Genomic DNA, 20,316 nt, shown 5'->3' with positions numbered 1-20,316 from the left:
AGTTGGGAGTTAGTTATCTAAAAGTCAATTGAATTTAACAACTACAGCATGTACAGTGGAGATCACTTCTAACCTCTCATTTTAACTGTCAGAATATTCTGTCATAGAACTGTTCTAACCTACTTAGAACAGTTCTACCTAGAACTGTTCTAAGTAGAACTGTCAGAATCAGTTCTAGGTAGAACTGACTAAATCAGTTCTAGGTAGAACTGTCAGGATCAGTTCTAGGTAGAACTGTCAGGATCAGTTCTAGGGTAGAACTGTCTAAATCAGTTCTAGGTAGAACTGTCCAAATCACTTCTAACCGCAGAACTGACTAAATCAGTCAGGACTGTAGAACAGTTCTAAATGACGTCACTGCAGTAAGGGCACTTTAGAATTTAGAAGAAATAAATCACTTCCAATTACTTTGTATATAATAGCAGATTTTCTATATTTTTTACTGATCAAACGTTACATGTACAAATATCGAAGTGAATAGGAGGTTATCCAACTCATCGGAGAAATATTATTATAAGATTGCATATGGAAACATCGTTGTTTACGTTTCTTCGTTCCCCGTTTTTAACAGTCTCTTCCTAAATATAACTCTGCATTAATTGAATGGAATATTAATCGTAATTTACCTTGTTTGCCTTGGATTTACATTCATTTAAGATTCTGTTTTGACAAATGTTCAAACGAAAATTGTACAGTGGATGAATTATGGGATATTAATGAAAAAAGTGTTGTATAACGTAAACTAGAGGCTCTCAAGAGCCTGTGTCGCTCACCTGTTAATGTGTTTACTGATGTCGGCCATCTTTGTTGGTAGGCGGGTCATTAGACACTCTTTTAAAAATAGATACCCTAGTATTATGATTGTGGCCAAGTTTGGTTAAATTTGCCCAAGTAGTTTTAGAAAAGATTTTTATACAAGTTACAAAAATGAGGAAAAGTTGTTTAATATTGACTCTAAAGGGCAATAACTCCTTAGGGGGTCCTCTAACAATTTTGATCATGCTGACTTATTTGTAGATCTTACTTTGTTGAACATTATTGCTGTTTACAGTTTATCTCTATCTATAATAGTATTCAAGATAATAACCAAAAACTGCAAAATTTTCTTAAAATAACCAATTTAAGGGCAGCAACCCAACAACAGGTTGTCCGATTCAACTGAAAATTTGTGAGGGGATATATCTTATTCTGATGGACATTAAAATCTTGAAAGATTTGCCCTAAATGTCTTGGTTTCAAAGATATAAAGCAAAAACTGCATTTTACCACTATGTTCTAATTTTAGCCATGTCGGCCATTTTGTTTGGTAGGCTGGGTCATCGGACACATTTTTTAAACTATAAACCACAATGATAATTGTTGCCAAGTTTGATTAAATTTGGCAAAGTAGTTTTAGAGAAGAAGATTTTTAGAAAATTTACAAAAAATGATGAAAAGTTGTTAAAAATTGACTATAAAGGGCAATAACTCCTGGCAATTTTGGTCATGTTGACTTATTTGTAGGTCTTACTCTGCTGAACATTATTGCTGTTTACAGTTTATCTCTATCTATAATAGTATTCAAGATAATAACCAAAAACTGCAAAATTTCCTTAAAATAACCATTTCAGGGGCAGCAACCCAACAACAGGTTGTCCGATTCGTCTGAAAATTTCAGGGCAGATAGATCTTCACCTGATAAACAATTTTACCCTTCTCAGATTTGCTCTAAATGCTTTGGTTTTTGAGTTATAAGCCAAAAACTGCATTTTACCCCTATGTTCTATTTTTAGCCATGGCGGCCATCTTGGTTGGTTTGACGGGTCACGCCACACATTTTTTTAACTAGATATCCCAAGGATGATTGTGGCCAAGTTTGGTAGAATTTGGCCCAGTAGTTTCAGAGGAGAAGATTTTTGTAAAAGTTTACGGACGGCGGACGCCAAGTGATGAGAAAAGCTCACTTGACCTTTCAGGTCAGGTGAGCTAAAAAACTATATATACATTTGCACCATCTCATCAATTTAGCCAGACTTATCAATAACAATTATAAATGATATTTGGGAGTCTGGAACTCAGAAAAATATACTCGATCTGAACATGAATGAAACATTTGCCCCTGGACGTTCCGCTACAAACAAAATTATGCATTTTTCTTTGCTTTCTTCAAATTATATTAACCTGTTAACAGTATACTATTCCAAGAAGGGAACTTCCCATACATGTACTTTTTTATTTTATTTTTATAATAAAGTATATGAATCCGTCATGTGTGTGTTGGATGATGCCGTTAAATAGTTTTGTTAAAAAAACCATCACAAACTACAAATGACTTAAACATGTTAAAAAGTCACTTTAGTGAAGGTTCATTATTATGGATACAGAGAGGAAATAACGGCGCGCTAAATTCTTAGATATGGTATAAATACACCTTGTCGCTATGTGTCTGCCATTACTGGATATCACACAGGTTCCAGTAAAATTTTGACGTCATAAAACAAAATATCTGACGCTACAATGGAAAAGTGATTGTTGTATGCTTTAAAAGTTCAAGAGGCCGGGTCAGCCAGGATTAGCGATGAGGTGTATTGTGTTTCAAAGTTGGTGTCATTTTTATCATACGATCCGTCCTCACATAGAAATATTATTGGTTTACAATGAGGCCATATATATTTACATGATAAAGTGTACATAAGTTCAGTTTTGGTTGATATATATTGTTTTAACTTATTAAAGACAGGTACATTTTTGCATAGTTAATTACTTGGAAGTTTTCTCTGAAAAAAATAATAAGATAGAATAATGTATTTGTTCACCTAATTTTAAAGATCAAAATTAATAATTAGATGCATCATTTAATCCTTTTGTTTGGATAACCACCCTAATTATAGGTTATAAAACTGTTAATGGAGTACAATTTATAACCTGGGGCAAAATAATGTTAATATCCCTCTTAATTAATTAGACATTGATTTTTGCAGTTATTGAACCAAAAAAAAAAAAAAGAAACCAGAAAAAAAAATTCAACCCTGAGAAATCCTTAGAAAATTATGTAAATAATGATAAATGAAACATGCAGTGGTGAATACAGGTTCAAAGTTTGAGATGCAGGTTGTTCAATAGAATTCGAAGGTGGTACCTTGTACTTTTAATTCTAATGTTACGGAAAGTTTCATGTACATTCAACAGCTTAATTTAGGATTTTTATATTCTTGCAATATATTTAAAAGAATCTACTACATGTATAAGGTAAAGAGTGTCGGTCAACATGAGTGACTAGCTTTTAAGTATACATGCATGACATGTAGATATCAATGAATACCAGCAATTGACAAGTTCAAACTCTGTAGACAATGCAGAAAAAAAAAGACAAAAATATATCAATAGCTCAATCAAACTTGATTGGTGTAAAACACACGAAACATGCACAAGGACTCATAAAGAAATATTTAAAGAAGATAAACATATATAAAAGCAACAATTTGGTACTAAACATGAATCCCAGTAAAAGTTGAACTTGTACAAGTATGTTCCATTAGATGATTAGACTGTATTTGGATAAAAAACATACTTTCAGTCCTGTTAAATATACAGATACATGTATTCATAAAGTATTGCCATTTCCATTATCAAAATAAGACACAGATGAGACTTCTATCATTGTCTTCGCTTATTTATTTTTCTTCCGTAAAGTTCCATTACACATATTGCCTATCGTAAACCACTCAAACTCTATGCATGTACAGTACTGTAAATTCAGAAATAATTGAATGCGAATAATGTGACTAGGTAAATATCGCAATAATAAGAACTTGCATTCTTAGACATTTTTAACTGAAACATACACATTTATGAGGAATTATTTAAAATCACAATAAATAAACATTTTTTAGTAAAATTGAGAATGGAATTTAGGGAATATGCATGTCAACGAGACAACCCAACCAAAGAGCAGATAACAGCTAAGGCATCCATTCTTGAATAATTGCAATAATAAATGATCATATACTGGAAATAGTATAATAAATACATGCAAAACTTTCAGTATTTACACTTTTTAAAAATTGCTGGGTATCCAGATTTAACATCTTTTATAAACTGATTTTATTTAAATTATGAATCATTTTTCAATAATTTAAAGTTGAAAATTGACATATATATATGTGAAATCTAATTTGGTAAGTGTTGGTTATATAATTTCTAAGTGTATCCATATTTTTTTAAAAAGGGGTCAACAAAAAACATGTAAGCAATACACATGATACATGGTCACACAAAGACTTTATTGCAATTTGTCTGTTTTTATATCATATAAGGAGATGTAGTATGATCGCCATTGAGACACTTATCCACTAATTGTAAGTTCTAATTAAATAGCTATATATATAATCAATTACACTATAGGCATATACCTCCTTTGACAATGAGAAAACTCATGCTGAATAGTGGGCTAAATATGGCTTGGACATAAAAAAAAATCAAAGTGCTGGATAGCACCTCTGGAAAGTTTGCAACTGTATAATGTATTATTTCAAATAGGTTATAGACGTGTATATTTTCAAATATGCATTTAATCACAGTTTGGATTTTTCAAACAAAAACATTGTCTCGGCAGCAATTTCCAAATATCACTTTTAATGCCCCATTTATGGACATTATGTTTTCTGGTCTGTGCGTCCGACCTTCCGTCCGTTTGTTTGTCTGTCCCATTCAGGTTAAAATTTTTGGTTGTGGTAGTTTTTGATGATGTTGAAGTCCAATCAATTAACCTGTGTATATATATAGCAAATTCTGAAACACTGTGACCGTTTGGTGGTGCGCCTGTCAGATGAGAAACGTACAGATAAGGTAATAGGTAATAGGTAAATATACTATTGGTATCGGTATCCGATTCGACCCTGAACTTGTTAACTATTGGCAATATTAATCTATTTGGGGAAAAAAGGGTCTGGAGTGGTGTATTTTTTAATCAACACCTTTGTCCTATATTGGATATATATATATATATATAATTGAATTCTTTGATTAGTCATTTTTACCCCATGACGGCTGACAAATTGACCTCGTTATTTTAGTATTATACTAAAACACACCCATGATATCGCAGGTCCGTGACTGACTTAAAGTATATAACTATGCGTATGCCTTATTTTAGTATTGGTATTGTCATCTGATAAAGTCATGCCGATTATAAGATGCACAGTTTTCTCTGCTTTCAAAATCTTTCTGTTTGAACCCGTCGACCTGAAATCTATCAATTATTGGTAGTATTAATAATTTGAAAAACAAAAGGGCCTGAAATGGAGTATTTTTTACTCAACAGTATACAGCAAAATTCTAAATACACCATTTGGTGGTGCGCCTGTCAGATGCGAAACGTACAGATAAGGCAATAGGTAACAGGTGAATATACTATTGGTATCGGTGTCGGACTCTATCTGAACTTCTTAATTATTGGCAATTTTAATTACAGGGAAAACAAAGGGGCCTGGAGTGGTGTAATTTTTAATCAACACCATTGTACTATATTAGTTATATATAAAGTTGAATTCTTTCATTCATCGTTTTTACGTGAAGACGTCTGACAAATTGGACCTTGTTACTTTAGTATTATAGATATATAGATGTTCCCTATGATATAATCTTTTTGATTTAAATGCCAAATTAGAGTTTTTACTCCATTTTCACGGTCAACTGAACATAGAAAATGATAGTGCAGATGGGACATGCGAGTACTATGGACACATTCTTGTTTTATATATCTATACTTCAAAATCTCACCTGATAAATGTATAACTGAAGAAAGCTACAAGTCAAACTTATATATAAGGGTATAAATACTTGATAAGGTCAGAGACATATAATACTGTATTATATGTCTCTGATAAGGTATACTGAAAAATTCACCCCTTTACATCTAGATTGGTAAAAGTGACGCCAACACTTGAAATTCAAACTTGACTTGTGTTTTGTGGTTATAAGCATTGCGTATAAGTTTCATAAAATTTGGTTCAGGCAAACTTAAGTAAGAGAACAGAAATCAATTTTGGGATCATTGTATGGACGTAGTCGTACAAGTAAGGGACGTACATACTTACAGAAAAAAAAACAAGGATACAACTCAATATGGTGGGGGCATAACAGTAGTAGTATGACCTCAGGAATAAAAAGTTTATATACACTAAATTCATACAATGATGATCATTGTCATTAATTAAGGGCATCCGATACAGTTTCAAGGGAGTTAACTTTTGGCGCGACGTTAAGGGTTTAAATTCCCACAAAACATCACTTTTTTCGGGACGTAATGAGTGTCATTTTCCGTAATTAGAAACGTAAATGTGGATTTTTCGATGCCCTAATTTCTGTTTCTCCTGCAACTTACTTCTACCCCGTTAATATTAGTGGATTTGATTCTGACAGGATAACAGTATAATAAAACCATAAGAAATAAAACACATTACTGTTTCTGTGAGATCTTCAACAAAATATCATATAGTTACAATCTCAAGATGACTCACCCTTTTGGTGTTACTAATATAATGCTTGTCAAATATCATTTTTGATATGAGGAAGGCACTACCTTCAGAGGCAGATTTAGGGGGGGGGAGGGGGCCAGTGGGAAAAAAATTGTTTGCTTATATAGGGAATCACTGAAGCGTGACTGGAGTGGGCCCCCACTTATGAAAAATTCTGGATCCGCCACTGACCTTAAATGCCAGCTTAATACCAAGACTATGTCCTATAAATAGATTAATTGTTGGTTGCTTAACATCCAGTGGCAAATAGTTCATGCAAAAAATTTGATGGGACGTATTATGGTATACAAATGTCCGGCTTCCGTCTGTCCGTCGTAAACATGGTACAGCATATTATCCTAATGTCATGGTTGTTTTTTTCATGATGGTCAAACGATCTGTATTCTTTTTGGTGAACTTTTGAGTAACCAAACCAGGGGTGTTTTTTTTTTTCACAGTCTGCGCTGTATCTTTTAAAGGATAGTTGATATGCACTCATTTTCGAACGTGTCCATACGATATCAGTTTAATAGAAATTTGACAAGAACTGTACACTTGAAAAATCTAATTAACCATAATGACCGGAAGGACAGACAGAGGAATGAACGTGCGATATTTTATGTACCCTGCAATGCGTCTCGCTGTGGTGATAAAAAAAATTTAATTACTTATAATTTCCAATGAAATTACGCATAGGTAATATGCACAGTCCTCTCGCTATTGATTCAACCGTTTTTGCCAAATCAAAATTTAAAATAATTAAAGAACCTTAGTGAGCACGCTCACATACCCCACGTCCCCACATTGTCATTGGAGAAATTAAATAAGTATAAGAAAAAAAAATTGTATAAGAAAAAATACTGAATAATAATTTCCTGTCAATATACACATCTGCATAGTATGTCCTTATTATCTACAAAATTTCATGAAATTCTGTTGTGTGTTTTCAGAGGTGTTGAGATGACAAACTGTTGCAGAAGTACATTGAAGCAAATAAGTTCAAAGGGGCATAACTCCTAGAAAAAAAATTGAATCGTAATTTCCTGTTGATATGCACATCTACGTAGTATGTCCTTATTATCTACAAAGTTTCATGAAATTCTGTTCTGTGGTTTCAGAAGAGTTGAGATGACAAACTGTTGAAGTAGTACCTGAAAGCAAATAAATTCAAAGAGGCGTAACTCCTAGAAAAAAAATTGAATCATGATTTCCTGTCGATATGCACATCTACATAGTATGTCCTTATTATCTGAAAAGGTTTCATGAAATTCTGTTATGTAGTTTCAGAGGAGTTGCGATGACAAACTGTTGCAGAGGTACATTGAAGCAAATACGTTCAAAGGGGCGTAACTCCTAGAAATAAAATTGAATCGTAATTTCCTGTCGATATGCACAACTACATAATATGTCCTTTTCATATAAAAAGATTTGTGAAATTCTGTTGTGTGGTTTGAGAGGAGTTGCGATGACAAACTGTTGCAGTAGTACATTAAAGTAAATAAGTTCAAAGGGGCGTAACTCCTAGAAAAAAAATTGAATTGTAACTTCCTGTCGATATGCACATCTACATAGTATGTCCTTATTATCTGAAAAGGTTTCATGAAAATCTGTTGTGTGGTTTGAGAGGAGTTGCGATGACAAACTGTTGCAGTAGTACATTGAAGCAAATAAGTTCAAAGGGGCGTAACTCCTAGAAATAAAATTGAATCGCAATTTCCCGTCGATATGCACAACTACATAGTATGTCCTTATTATCTGAAAAGGTTTCGTGAAATTCTGTTGTGTGGTTTGAGAGGAGTTGCGATGACAAGAAACAGTACTGAAGGACGGACGGACTGACGGACGGGTCAAAAACAGTATACCCTCTGCAACTTTGTTGCATGGGGTATAATTATGGTATAGTTTCTCTGTATGGACAAAAGCATCCTTTAATTAAGACAATGTTTTTCTGTTGTCAGTTTGATCCACTTGAGCATGCTGAACGAGTGGAGGTCCTTATATCCACATTGGAAAGTGAAACAGCTTGTATTTTATAAATAACGGAATTAAAAGTTTTCAAATGATTTTTGGCTTTAAAACTTTCAGATCGACGTCAGTTTGACAAAAACAATGCACTCTTCTATTAAAGCCTGTAATTACCTTTACCCGTCCTTGGCGTGAGACATATAAGCCATATAATTATCGATTATTTTATATTCTATCACCTGTGTATTGTTAAAATAAAACTTGTCAATTATCCGACAACTTGGTCAAATATCAACTTGTTCTCGCATACCGTACTCTTTTGATACACTCGGGCTTTTACTTATTCAATAATAAACAGTTGTAAATATCGTACATAGTAAACTAGAGGCTCTAAAGAGCCTGTGTCGCTCACCTTGGTCTATGTGCATATTAAACAAAGGACACAAATGGATTCATGACAAAATTGTATTTTGGTGATGGTGATGTGTTTGAAGTTCTTACTTTACTGAACGATTTTGCTTCTTACAATTATATCTATAATGAACTTTGCCCATTAGTAACAGAGAACTATATTTGGTAAAAATTTACATATATTTACCAAATTAATGAAAATTGTTAAAAATTGACTATAAAGGGCAATAACTCCTTAAGGGGTCAATTGACCATTTAGGTCATGTTGACTTATTTGTAGATCTTACTTTGCTGAACATTATTGCTGTTTACAGTTTATCGCTATCTATAATAGTATTCAAGATAACCAAAAACGGCAAAATTTCTTTAAAAATTACCAATTGGAGGGCAGCAACCCAACAACCAGTTGTCCAATTCATCTGAAAAATTCAGGGCAGATAGATATTGACTTGATTAACAATTTAACTTCTTGTCAGATTTGCTCTAGATGCTTTGAATTCATAGTTATAAGCCAAAAACTGCATTTTACCCCTATGTTCTATTTTTAGCCGTGGCGGCCATCTTGGTTGAATGGCCAGGTCATCGGACACATTTTTCAAACTAGATACCCCAAAGATGATTGTGGCCTAGTAGTTTCAGTGGAGATTTTGTAAAAGATTACTTAGATTTATGAAAAATGGTTAAAGATTGACTATAAAGGGCAATAACTCCTAAACGGGTCAACTGACCATTTTGGTCATATTGACTTATTTGTAGATCTTACTTTGCTGACCATTATTGCTGTTTACAATTTATCTCTATCTATAATAATATTCAAGATAATAACCAAAAACAGCAAAATTTCCTCAAAATTACCAATTCAGGGGCAGCAACCCAACAACCGATTGACCGATTCATCAGAAAATTTCAGGGCAGATAGATCTTGACCTGATAAACATTTTTATCCCATGTCAGATTTCCTCAAAATGCTTTGGTTTTTGAGTTATAAGCCAAAAACTGCATTTTACCCCTATGTTCTATTTTTAGCGGTGGCGGCCATCTTGGTTGGTTGACCAGGTCACGCCACACATTTTTTAAACTAGATACCCCAAAGATGATTGTGGCCAAGTTTGGATTAATTTGGCCCAGTAGTTTCAGAGGAGAAGATTTTTGTAAAAGATTAATTTAATTTATGAAAAATAGTTAAAATTGACTATAAAGGGCAATAACTCCTAAACGGGTCAACTGACCATTTTGGTCATGTTGACTTATTTGTAGATCTTACTTTGCTGAACATTATTGCTGTTTACAGTTTATCTCTATCTATAATAATATTCAAGATAATAACCAAAAACAGCAAAATTTCCTAAAAATTACCAATTCAGGGGCAGCAACCCAACAACCGATTGACTGATTCATCTGAAAATTTCAGGGCAGATAGATCTTGACCTGATAAACATTTTTATCCCATGTCAGATTTCCTCAAAATGCTTTGGTTTTTGAGTTGTAAGCCAAAAACTGCATTTTACCCCTTTGTTCTATTTTAAGCCGTGGCGGCCATCTTGGTTGGTTGACCAGGTCACACCACACATTTTTTAAACTAGATACCCCAAAGATGATTGTGGCCAAGTTTGGATTAATTTGGCCCAGTAGTTTCAGAGGAGAAGATTTTTGTAAAAGATTACTTTAATTAACGAAAAATGGTTAAAAATTGACTATAAAGGGCAATAACTCCTAAACGGGTCAACTGACCATTTTAGTCATGTTGACTTATTTGTAGATCTTACTTTGCTGAACATTATTGCTGTTTACAGTTTATCTCTATCTATAACAATATTCAAGATAATAACCAAAAACAGCAAAATTTCCTCAAAATTACCAATTCAGGGACAGCAACCCAACAACCGATTGACCGATTCATCTGAAAATTTCAGGGCAGATAGATCTTGACCTGATAAACATTTTTACCCCATGTCAGATTTGCTCTAAATGCTTTGGTTTTTGAGTTATAGGCCAAAAACTGCATTTTACCCCTATGTTCTATTTTTAGCCGTGGCGGCCATCTTGGTTGGTTGACCGGGTCACGCCACACATTTTTTAAACTAGATACCCCAATGATGATTGTGGCCAAGTTTGGTTTGATTTGGCCCAGTAGTTTCAGAGGAGAAGATTTTTGTAAAAGTTAACGACGACGGACGACGACGGACGACGGACGACGACGGACGACGGACGCCAAGTGATGAGAAAAGCTCACTTGGCCCTTCGGGCCAGGTGAGCTAAAAATAGTGTGGGAAAATGTTCATTCATGAAATATTCATTGATATGAGAGTGTGGATGGGGTATACAGATCTAGGAGGGTTTGGATGGGGTATACAGATATAGGAGGCTGTGAATGGGGTATACAGATATAGGAGGGTAAGGATGGGCTATACAGATATAGGAGAGTGTGGATAGGGTATACAGATATAGGAGGGTAACGATGGGCTATACAGATATAGGAGAGTGTGGATGGGGTATACAGATATAGGAGGGTAAGGATGGGCTATACAGATATAGGAGGGTGTGGATGAAGTATACAGTGTCAAAGATTCACGACCTTGTTCAAACGTACCCAACGTTACTATTGTTGACGTAACGTTATTGTAACGCAAACTTGTATGGGATCTGAATTATAGAATTGAAAGCAACACAACGTCTTTTTATTGCCTACAAAAGCGAAGTACTAACCCTAGCATCATAGCATCTTACATATATGATAGATATCTGTATACCTGATCCACACCCTCCTATATACAAATATCTCATATATCTGTATACCTGATACACATCCTCCTATATCTGTATACTCCATCCACACCCTCCTATATCTGTATAGCCCATCCTTACCCTCCTATATCTGTATAGCCCATCCACACTCTCCTATATCTGTATGGCCCATCCTTACCCTCCTATATCTGAATACCCCATCCACACTCTCCTATATCTGTATAGCCCATCCTTACCCTCCTATATCTGTATACCCCATCCACACCCTCCTATATCTGTATACCCCATCCACTCTTTTATATCTGTATACCCCATCCACACCCTCCTATATCTGTATATCCCATTCACACTCTCCTATATCTGTATACCTTATCCACACCCTCCCATATCTGAGGGTGGTAAAGGGTTATTTTCGTGCAACATGATCGCCGTTTTTTATTTCACGATCAACGTGTTTTTACTTTTTTATTTGACGTTCAGTCGTGCAAAACAGGTGCCTCGTTCAACGTGTTCTGCTTATTTATTTTACGTGCATCGTGATTTTCAAAGTCTTATTTTGCGTGCTCGGTATTTTTCAAATAGAATTCAAACACTTGACAGGGATCTCCAAGAAATACCTTTTTAAAAGCCGTAAACCAATTATATCATAAAGTGTATACTAAATCGGGAATATCAAGTAAAACAAAGAGTTAATGTATACAAGAAGACAGTGACTCAGTCACAAAAGGTTCAAAAAAAAGTATTTATTTTTCGTGCAACGTTCATTACAGAAATTATTTCACGTTCAACGTGAAATTATGTCTTATTTCACGTTTTTTTCGTGCAAGCACCCCCCCTTTACCACCCTCATATCTGTATACCCCATCTACACCCTCCTATATCTGTATACCCCATCTACACCCTCCTATATCTGTATACCCCACCAACACCCTCCTATATATGTATACCCCATCCACACCCTCCTATATCTGTATACCCCATCCACACTCTCATATATCTGTATACCTGATCCACACCCTCCTATATCTGTTTATACCATACACACACTCCTTTAACTGTATACCCCATCCACACTCTCTTATATCTGTATACCCCATCCACACTCTCCTATATCTGTATATCCAATCCACACCTTCCTATATCTGTATATCCCATCCACACTCTCCTATCTCTGTATACCCCATCCACACTCTCCTATGTCTGTATACCCCATCCACACTCTCCTATGTCTGTATACCCCATCCACACTCTCCTTTTTCTGTATACCCCATCCACACCCTCCTATATCTGTATACCCCATCTTTACTATCCTATATCTATATACACCATCCACACCCTCCTATATCTGTATACCCCATCCACACTCTCTTATATCTGTATACCCCATCCACAACCTCCTATATCTGTATACCCATCTTTACCCTCCTATATCTATATACACCATCCACACCCTCCTATATCTGTATATCTCATCCACACTCTCTTATACCTGTATACCCAATCCACACCATCCTATATCTGTATACCCCATCCACACCCTCCTTTATATGTATACCCCATCCATACCCTCCTATATCTGTATACCCCATCCACACTAACCTATATCTGTATACCCCATCCACACCCTCCTATATCTGTATACCCTAACCACACCCTCCTATATCTGTATACCCATCCACACCCTCCTATATCTGTATACCCTATCCACACCCTCCTATATCTGTATACCCCATCCACATCCTCCTATATCTGTTCCTATATCTGTATACCCCATGTACACCTAGATCTGTATATATTTTTTTTTACAGCATTTCATAGTTTTTAGTGATTGTTCAAATAAGGAAATAAATAAATTATGACAAGATGACATTTATCTCTAGACAGATTTGTAGAAATTTCCATAGGATCATCTCTTTCAAATTATTGCATTAAATAATTTCCTACTGCCAACAATATGAAATGATTAAGCATTTTTTCCCCCTTATTGAATCCATATAAATATTGTCTAGTAGTGTTTAAGTTTGTTTCACCCATCTTAAAGATTATCTGTCATTGCCCACCTTGCATCTGTTTAAATATATAAACACATGTTGAACGAATGTCAATCCATTGCTTAGACTGTTTTGATATTATCACATAACTTTGTTATAATTGTCATGACAACAGACAGGTGTAAGTTTTGTTTGACAGTTTGTTTGTTTACACAGACTTTAATTACAGCAAACTTCTTAAGTTCAATTCAAATAATCATATGACTTTTAACTATAGCCTTTAAATAGAATCCAACCATATCTTATACATCATTTTAGTAATTCATTACTTAATAGTTGAACACTGGTCATATACTATAAAATATTACCTCACGTGTTGTAAACAAGGGACTGGCACCTCCTTGTTCTACCAGACATCTTGTGATCTGTAGATATCCCTCCTTAGCAGCATAATGTAAAGCTGTTTCTCCACCTCCCTATAATATAACCAAATAACATGTAACTATTATGTACAATACTTTGTTATCAATATCAATAATATACAACATATCCTAAAACTGACATTTAAACTTGTCTGATAAACTGGACAATGTTGTGTAATAAATATAAAACAAAATATATATCACATGAATCAGTGGTCAAAACTGATTAAAATGACCAGTCACACTTGTATTTATATTCTACATAAACAACAAATAAACATGTTTTGTTGTGAAATGTCAAGACTTCCATAAAACCTAATATTTTTTAAAAAAAAAATTTTCAAGAAACGTGTAAAATAATTAACAGGAATTAGTGTAGATTCAGTATAATTGATCATTTTAATAAAATATTTTTTTTTAAGAAACATGAAAAGGAGTAATATTTTCTGACTCAGAACAATAATACGAGTAAAATGAGACCCCACTTGATATAATTATTACAAATATTTGTTCATTAAACCTGTCTAATTAACAACATGATTTAGTGTAGATTAATAGTAATGTGATCAGACTAAGTAGATAACATACTGATGTGATGTCGATCTTACATCCTCTATCAATGAGGAGTTTACAGATCTCCAGGCGTCCTCCAAAGGCAGCAAACATTAATGCTGTCCCTCTATACTCCTGGAATAATACAACTGACATCAAAACTTGTCTGATAAACTGGACAATGTTGTGTAATAAATATAAACGAAATATATATCACATGAATCAGTGGTCAAAACTGAATACAATGACCAGTCACACTTGTATTTATATTCTACATAAACAACAATAAACATGTTTTGTTCTGAAATGTCAAGACTTCCATTAAACCTGATATTTAAAAAAAAAAAAAATTTCAAGAAATGTGTAAAATAATTATATTAATGGATTCAGTAGAACAAAACAAGTAAAATGAGACACCACTTTATATGATTCTTACACATATTTGTTCGTTAAAACTGTCTAATTAACAACATGATTTAGTGTAGATTAATAGTAATGTGATCAGACTTAGTAGATAACATACTGATGTGATGTCGATCTTACATCCTGTATCAATGAGGAGTCTACAGATCTCCAGGTATCCTTCCCCGGCAGCCTTCATTAATGCTGTCCATCCATATGCATTAATACCCTGGAATAATACAACTGACATCAAAACTTGTCTGATAAACTGGACAATGTTGTGTAATAAATATAAACTAAATATATATCACATGAATCAGTGGTCAAAACTGAATAAAATGACCAGTCACAATTGTATTTATATTCTACATAAACAAACAATAAACATGTTTTGTTCTGAAATGTCAAAACTTCAATTAAACCAGATATCTTAAAAAAATATTTTTTTCAAGAAATGTGTAAAATAATTATATCAATGGATTCAGTAGAACAAAACAAGTAAAATGAGACCCCACTTTATATGATTCTTACAAATATTTGTTCATTAAAACTGTCTAATTAACAACATGATTTAGTGTAGATTCAGTATCATTATTCATTTCAATAAAAATATTTTTTTTAAGAAACATGAAAAGGAGTAATATTTTCTAATTCAGAACAATAATATGAGTAAAATGAGACCCCACTTTATATAATTATTACAAATATTTGTTCATTAAACTTGTCTAATTAACAACATGATTTAGTGTAGATTCAGTATCATCATTCATTTCAATAAAAATATTTTTTACTGCTTATGTACAATTTGTTATGTTCTGAAGTAACTTGTAGTTGTGTGTTTTATATTTCTTATGTACAATTTGTTCTGTTCTGAAATAACTTGTAGTTGTGTGTTTTATACTGTTGGTGTACAATCTGTTATGTTCTAAAGTAATTTGTAGTTGTGTGTTTTATACTGTTGGTGTACAATTTGTTATGTTCTGAAGTAACTTGTAGTTGTGTGTTTTATATTTCTTATGTACAATTTGTTATGTTCTGAAGTAACTTGTAGTTGTGTGTTTTATACTGTTGGTGTACAATTTGTTATGTTCTGAAGTAACTTGTAGTTGTGTGTTTTATATTTCTTATGTACAATTTGTTATGTTCTGAAGTAACTTGTAGTTGTGTGTTTTATACTGTTGGTGTACAATTTGTTATGTTCTGAAGTAACTTGTTGTTGTGTGTTTTAGATTTCTTATGTACAATTTGTTATGTTCTGAAGTAACTTGTAGTTGTGTGTTTTATACTGTTGGTGTACAATTTGTTATGTTCTGAAGTAACTTGTTGTTGTGTGTTTTAGATTTCTTATGTACAATTTGTTATGTTCTGAAGTAACTTGTAGTTGTGTGTTTTATACTGTTGGTGTACAATTTGTTATGTTCTGAAGTAACTTGTTGTTGTGTGTTTTATATTTCTTATGTACAATTTGTTATGTTCTGAAGTAACTTGTTTTTTTATTTTTTATACTTCTGTTATTATAGTTCTAAAGTAAATTGTTGTCGTGTGTTTATGTACAATATTCAACATTTTGAAGTTACTTGTAGTTTTCACTGTTTCACTGTGCTTTAATTTTAAGTAACATGTAGTTTTGTGTCTTTTTTTGTTCATGTACCATAAAAGGCTGTATCTTCAAGTGATTTTTCTATGAATTATTAAAATAAGGTAGTTTTGAATGTGAATATTTTACTTACATCTCGATAATCGATGTCTGCACCATTCTGTAGACATAATTTTAAGGCCTCTATATCTCCATCTCCAGCTGCTGTAGTAAGTTTCTGTAAGTAAAACATAAAAATTACATTTAATCTTGATAATCAATGTCTGCACCATTCTGTAGACATAATTTTAAGGCTTCTATATCTCTATTCCCAGCAGCTGTATTAAGTTTCTGTAAGTAAACCGTAATAAAAATATATTAAAATGAATGTCCTTACTGTTAAATTAGGTAATAATTATGTATTCTTCTGTTTAGCAATGACTACATAAATCAGTAGTATCCTTCCTTCAAATAACAGACAGAGGAATTCTTTTAATAGCATATAATTGTTGGGATTTATGCATTTTATATTATCAACAAAAACACCAAGAGTGCACACGCTGAAATGTCTCGCCTTCTATACTAATCATTGAGGCTTAAATTAAAATATTGTTTGTTTGCCCTTTACCGACCGACCCTATAAATTCGTTCCGCCTGAAAATCTTTTATTTGTATTTACCAGCAAGATTTTATTTTATTTTATTTTTTCGTTCCTACCAAAAATCTTATATTTGTATTTCCCGCTCAAAACTTTTTTTACCGGAATCCTCATGTTTTATCTTTAACGTATAAGGTCGAGTCCATTTGGTATCACGTGAGCGTTTGACATGAACACTTGCATTTGAAGTTTCAAAGCATTTGTTTGAAATCGATGTTGAACGATTCCTGAAATCATGATATGACGTACGTTACACTGTACCTTTATACTTGAAGAGCAGGGTTCATTTACAAAAAAGCTCGTTTGATACAAAATTATCAACGTGTGTACAAACTATTTTATAAACGGATGTTGTATTCTATGTAAGGATGGCCTTTTGTGATCCGCAGATCAGGATGATTATGTTAACGATGCCGCTATATTATTAAATCTGACATGACCTAAAGGTGACAAAACCCTGTAAAGTGGAAAATATTTGGCAGTAAAATCGCCAAGTTTTCCATACAGATCATTTATAAATGGGATGTAAAATATGTGACAATTGAGTTTTAAGTCTTGGAACAATTTTATTGGAAACAAAGGCACACACGAAATTTTAAACACTCTAGGGACTTTTTCTACTAATGTATGTCTGCCTGGACACATCTTACCAGTACAAAGTTATCTCTTACAGAAAACCTTTAGGTAAGAGTACAAGGTACGTAGAGTTTCTTGTGTACAATTTGGAAGTTAGTATGGCGTTCATTATCACTGAACTAGTATATATTTGTTTAGGGGCCAGTTGAAGGACGCCTCCGGGTGCGGGAATTTCTCGCTACATTGAAGACCTGTTGGTGACCTTCTGCTGTTTTTTTTTTCTATGGTCGGGTTGTTGTCTCTTTGGCTCATTCCCCATTTCCATTCTCAATTTTAGTACAGAATATTATAAAGTGCAAATTCAAACTCTTCAAAGTTCCAGGCATATAAACGTTGAAGATATGCGGCACAGCTCTATATTTTGATATTTGAAAACAAAATAGTACTATTAGTAGTGCATATGAATTATAGCTTCACATTCTACCTGATATTATTTTTCAAAACTAATTGTCCCAGAAAACTTATTTGCAAAAGCAAAACAGACAAAAATGACATTAAGCAGATTTTGTATCTATAAAATAAAATATTATGCCTACCTGCCTACCCATGACAAAAAATATACCGAGCCAATTTATTTTTTTTTTTGGAAAAAAAATAAAATATTTTACCTACCTACCTACCCTGTTTCAAAACATAGGGTCGGAAAAGGGCAAACAAACAATATTTTAATTTAGGCCTGATATTATGTTGATAGACCTAAATAAAAAGCTTTATCACAACTGTCACATAAACTTAACATTAACCAAGAAAACTAAACATTGACCAATGAACCATGAAAATGAGGTCAAGGCATGTACAGCTAACAATTCTTCCAAACTACAGATATAGTTGACCTATTGGTTATAGTTTAAGAAAATCAGACCAAAACATAAAAACTTAACACTGAGCAATGAACCGTGAAAATGAGGTCAAGGTCAATTAAAACCTGTGCGATTGACATATACACCATAAAATATTTCCATACAACAAATATAGTTGACATATTGCATAAAGTATTAAATAAAAAGACCAAAACTCAAAATTTGAACTTTGACCAGTGAACCATGAAAATAAGGTCACGGTCAGATGACACCTGCCAGCTAGACATGTACACCTTACAATCATTCCATACACCAAATATGGTAGACCTATTGCATACAGAATAAGAACAAGAATGTGTCCATAGTACACAGATGCTCCACTCCCACTATCATTTTCTATGTTCAGTGGACCATGAAATTGGGGTCAAAACTTTAATTTGGAATTAAAATTAGAAAGATCATATCAACATGTGTACTAATTTTCAAGTTGATGTAACTTAACTTCATCAAAAACTACCTTGACCAAAAACTTTAACCTGAACTTTGCACTATCATTTTCTATGTTCAGTGGACCATGAAATTGGGGTCAAAACTATAATTTGGAATTAAAATTAGAAAGATCATATCAACATGTGTACTAATTTTCAAGTTGATGTAACTTAACTTCATCAAAAACTACCTTGACCAAAAACTTTAACCTGAACTTTGCACTATCATTTTCTATGTTCAGTGGACCATGAAATTGGGGTCAAAACTATAATTTGGCATTAAAATTAGAAAGATCATATCATGGGGAACATGTGTATTAATTTTCAAGTTGATTGGACTTCAGCTTCATCAAAAACTACCTCGACCAAAAACTTTAACCGGACAGACGAACGGAGGCACAGACGGACGGACGGACGGAGGCACAGACCAGAAAACATAATGCCCCTCTACTATCGTAGGTGGGGAAAAAAAACAGACCAAAACACAAAAACCTTATACTGTAACCACTGAACCATCAAAATGAGTTCAAGGTCAGATGACACCTGCCATTTGGACATATACACTTTACAGTCCTTCCATAAACTGAATATACTAGATCTATTGCTTATAGTATCTGAGATATGGACCTGACCACAAAACTTAACCTTGTTCACTGATTCATGAAATGAGGTCGAGGTCAAGTAAAAACTGTCTAACAGGCATGAAGACCTTGCAAGGTACACACATACCAAATATAGCAATCCTATTACTTATAATAAGAGAGAATTTAACATTACAAAAAATATTTTTTTCAAGTAGTCACTGAACCATGGAAATGAGGTCAAGGACATTGGACATGTGACTGACGGAAACTTCATAACATGAGGCATTTATATACAAAGTATGAAGCATCCAGGTCTTCAAGTCAGGGGACTTACACAAATAAGTGATTTTTAAATCACTTATTTGAGTAGCAAATTTGAGGTTTTGTCACAAATTGGGATTTTGTAGTTTTTTCAAAATTTTAAAAACATATGTTTAAATAATATCTTTTAATTAGTAAAATTAAAAAAAAATGAACTTTTTGCTTCTTTTAAGTAGCAAGGTTTATACCTTTGATGCTATCATTTAGCTGAAAATTCTATTTTAATTGAAAAAATGCTATAATAATGGCTTAACATAATGAACTGATA

The 20,316-nt window shown here is 33.4% G+C and overlaps 1 protein-coding gene and 1 long non-coding RNA gene across 2 annotated transcripts in view; both read right to left on the bottom strand.

Annotated features, from left to right (window-relative positions):
- LOC143054747 (uncharacterized) overlaps positions 1–15,208 on the bottom strand; it is a 73,363-nt gene extending 58,155 nt beyond the window's left edge. The window contains exons 1-3 of the mRNA XM_076227786.1: positions 15,107–15,208; positions 14,620–14,718; positions 13,978–14,085 (exon numbers count right to left, since the gene is read on the bottom strand). Coding sequence (XP_076083901.1) covers positions 13,978–14,085; positions 14,620–14,718; positions 15,107–15,184 — 285 coding nt within the window. The 5' untranslated portion in view covers positions 15,185–15,208. The remainder of the gene's footprint in view (positions 1–13,977; positions 14,086–14,619; positions 14,719–15,106) is intronic.
- Positions 15,209–16,713: 1,505 nt separating this feature from the next.
- Positions 16,714–20,316, bottom strand: part of LOC143054746 (uncharacterized) — a 29,507-nt gene continuing 25,904 nt past the window's right edge. The window contains exon 7 of the long non-coding RNA XR_012971812.1: positions 16,714–16,799. This is a non-coding gene — a long non-coding RNA (uncharacterized LOC143054746). The remainder of the gene's footprint in view (positions 16,800–20,316) is intronic.

The sequence above is a fragment of the Mytilus galloprovincialis genome, chromosome 12, assembly GCF_965363235.1.
Source record: "Mytilus galloprovincialis chromosome 12, xbMytGall1.hap1.1, whole genome shotgun sequence".
Classification (NCBI taxonomy): Eukaryota; Metazoa; Mollusca; class Bivalvia; order Mytilida; family Mytilidae; genus Mytilus; species Mytilus galloprovincialis.
Note: the sequence above shows the minus strand (reverse complement) of the source record. Positions and strands in the feature narration are given on the sequence as shown.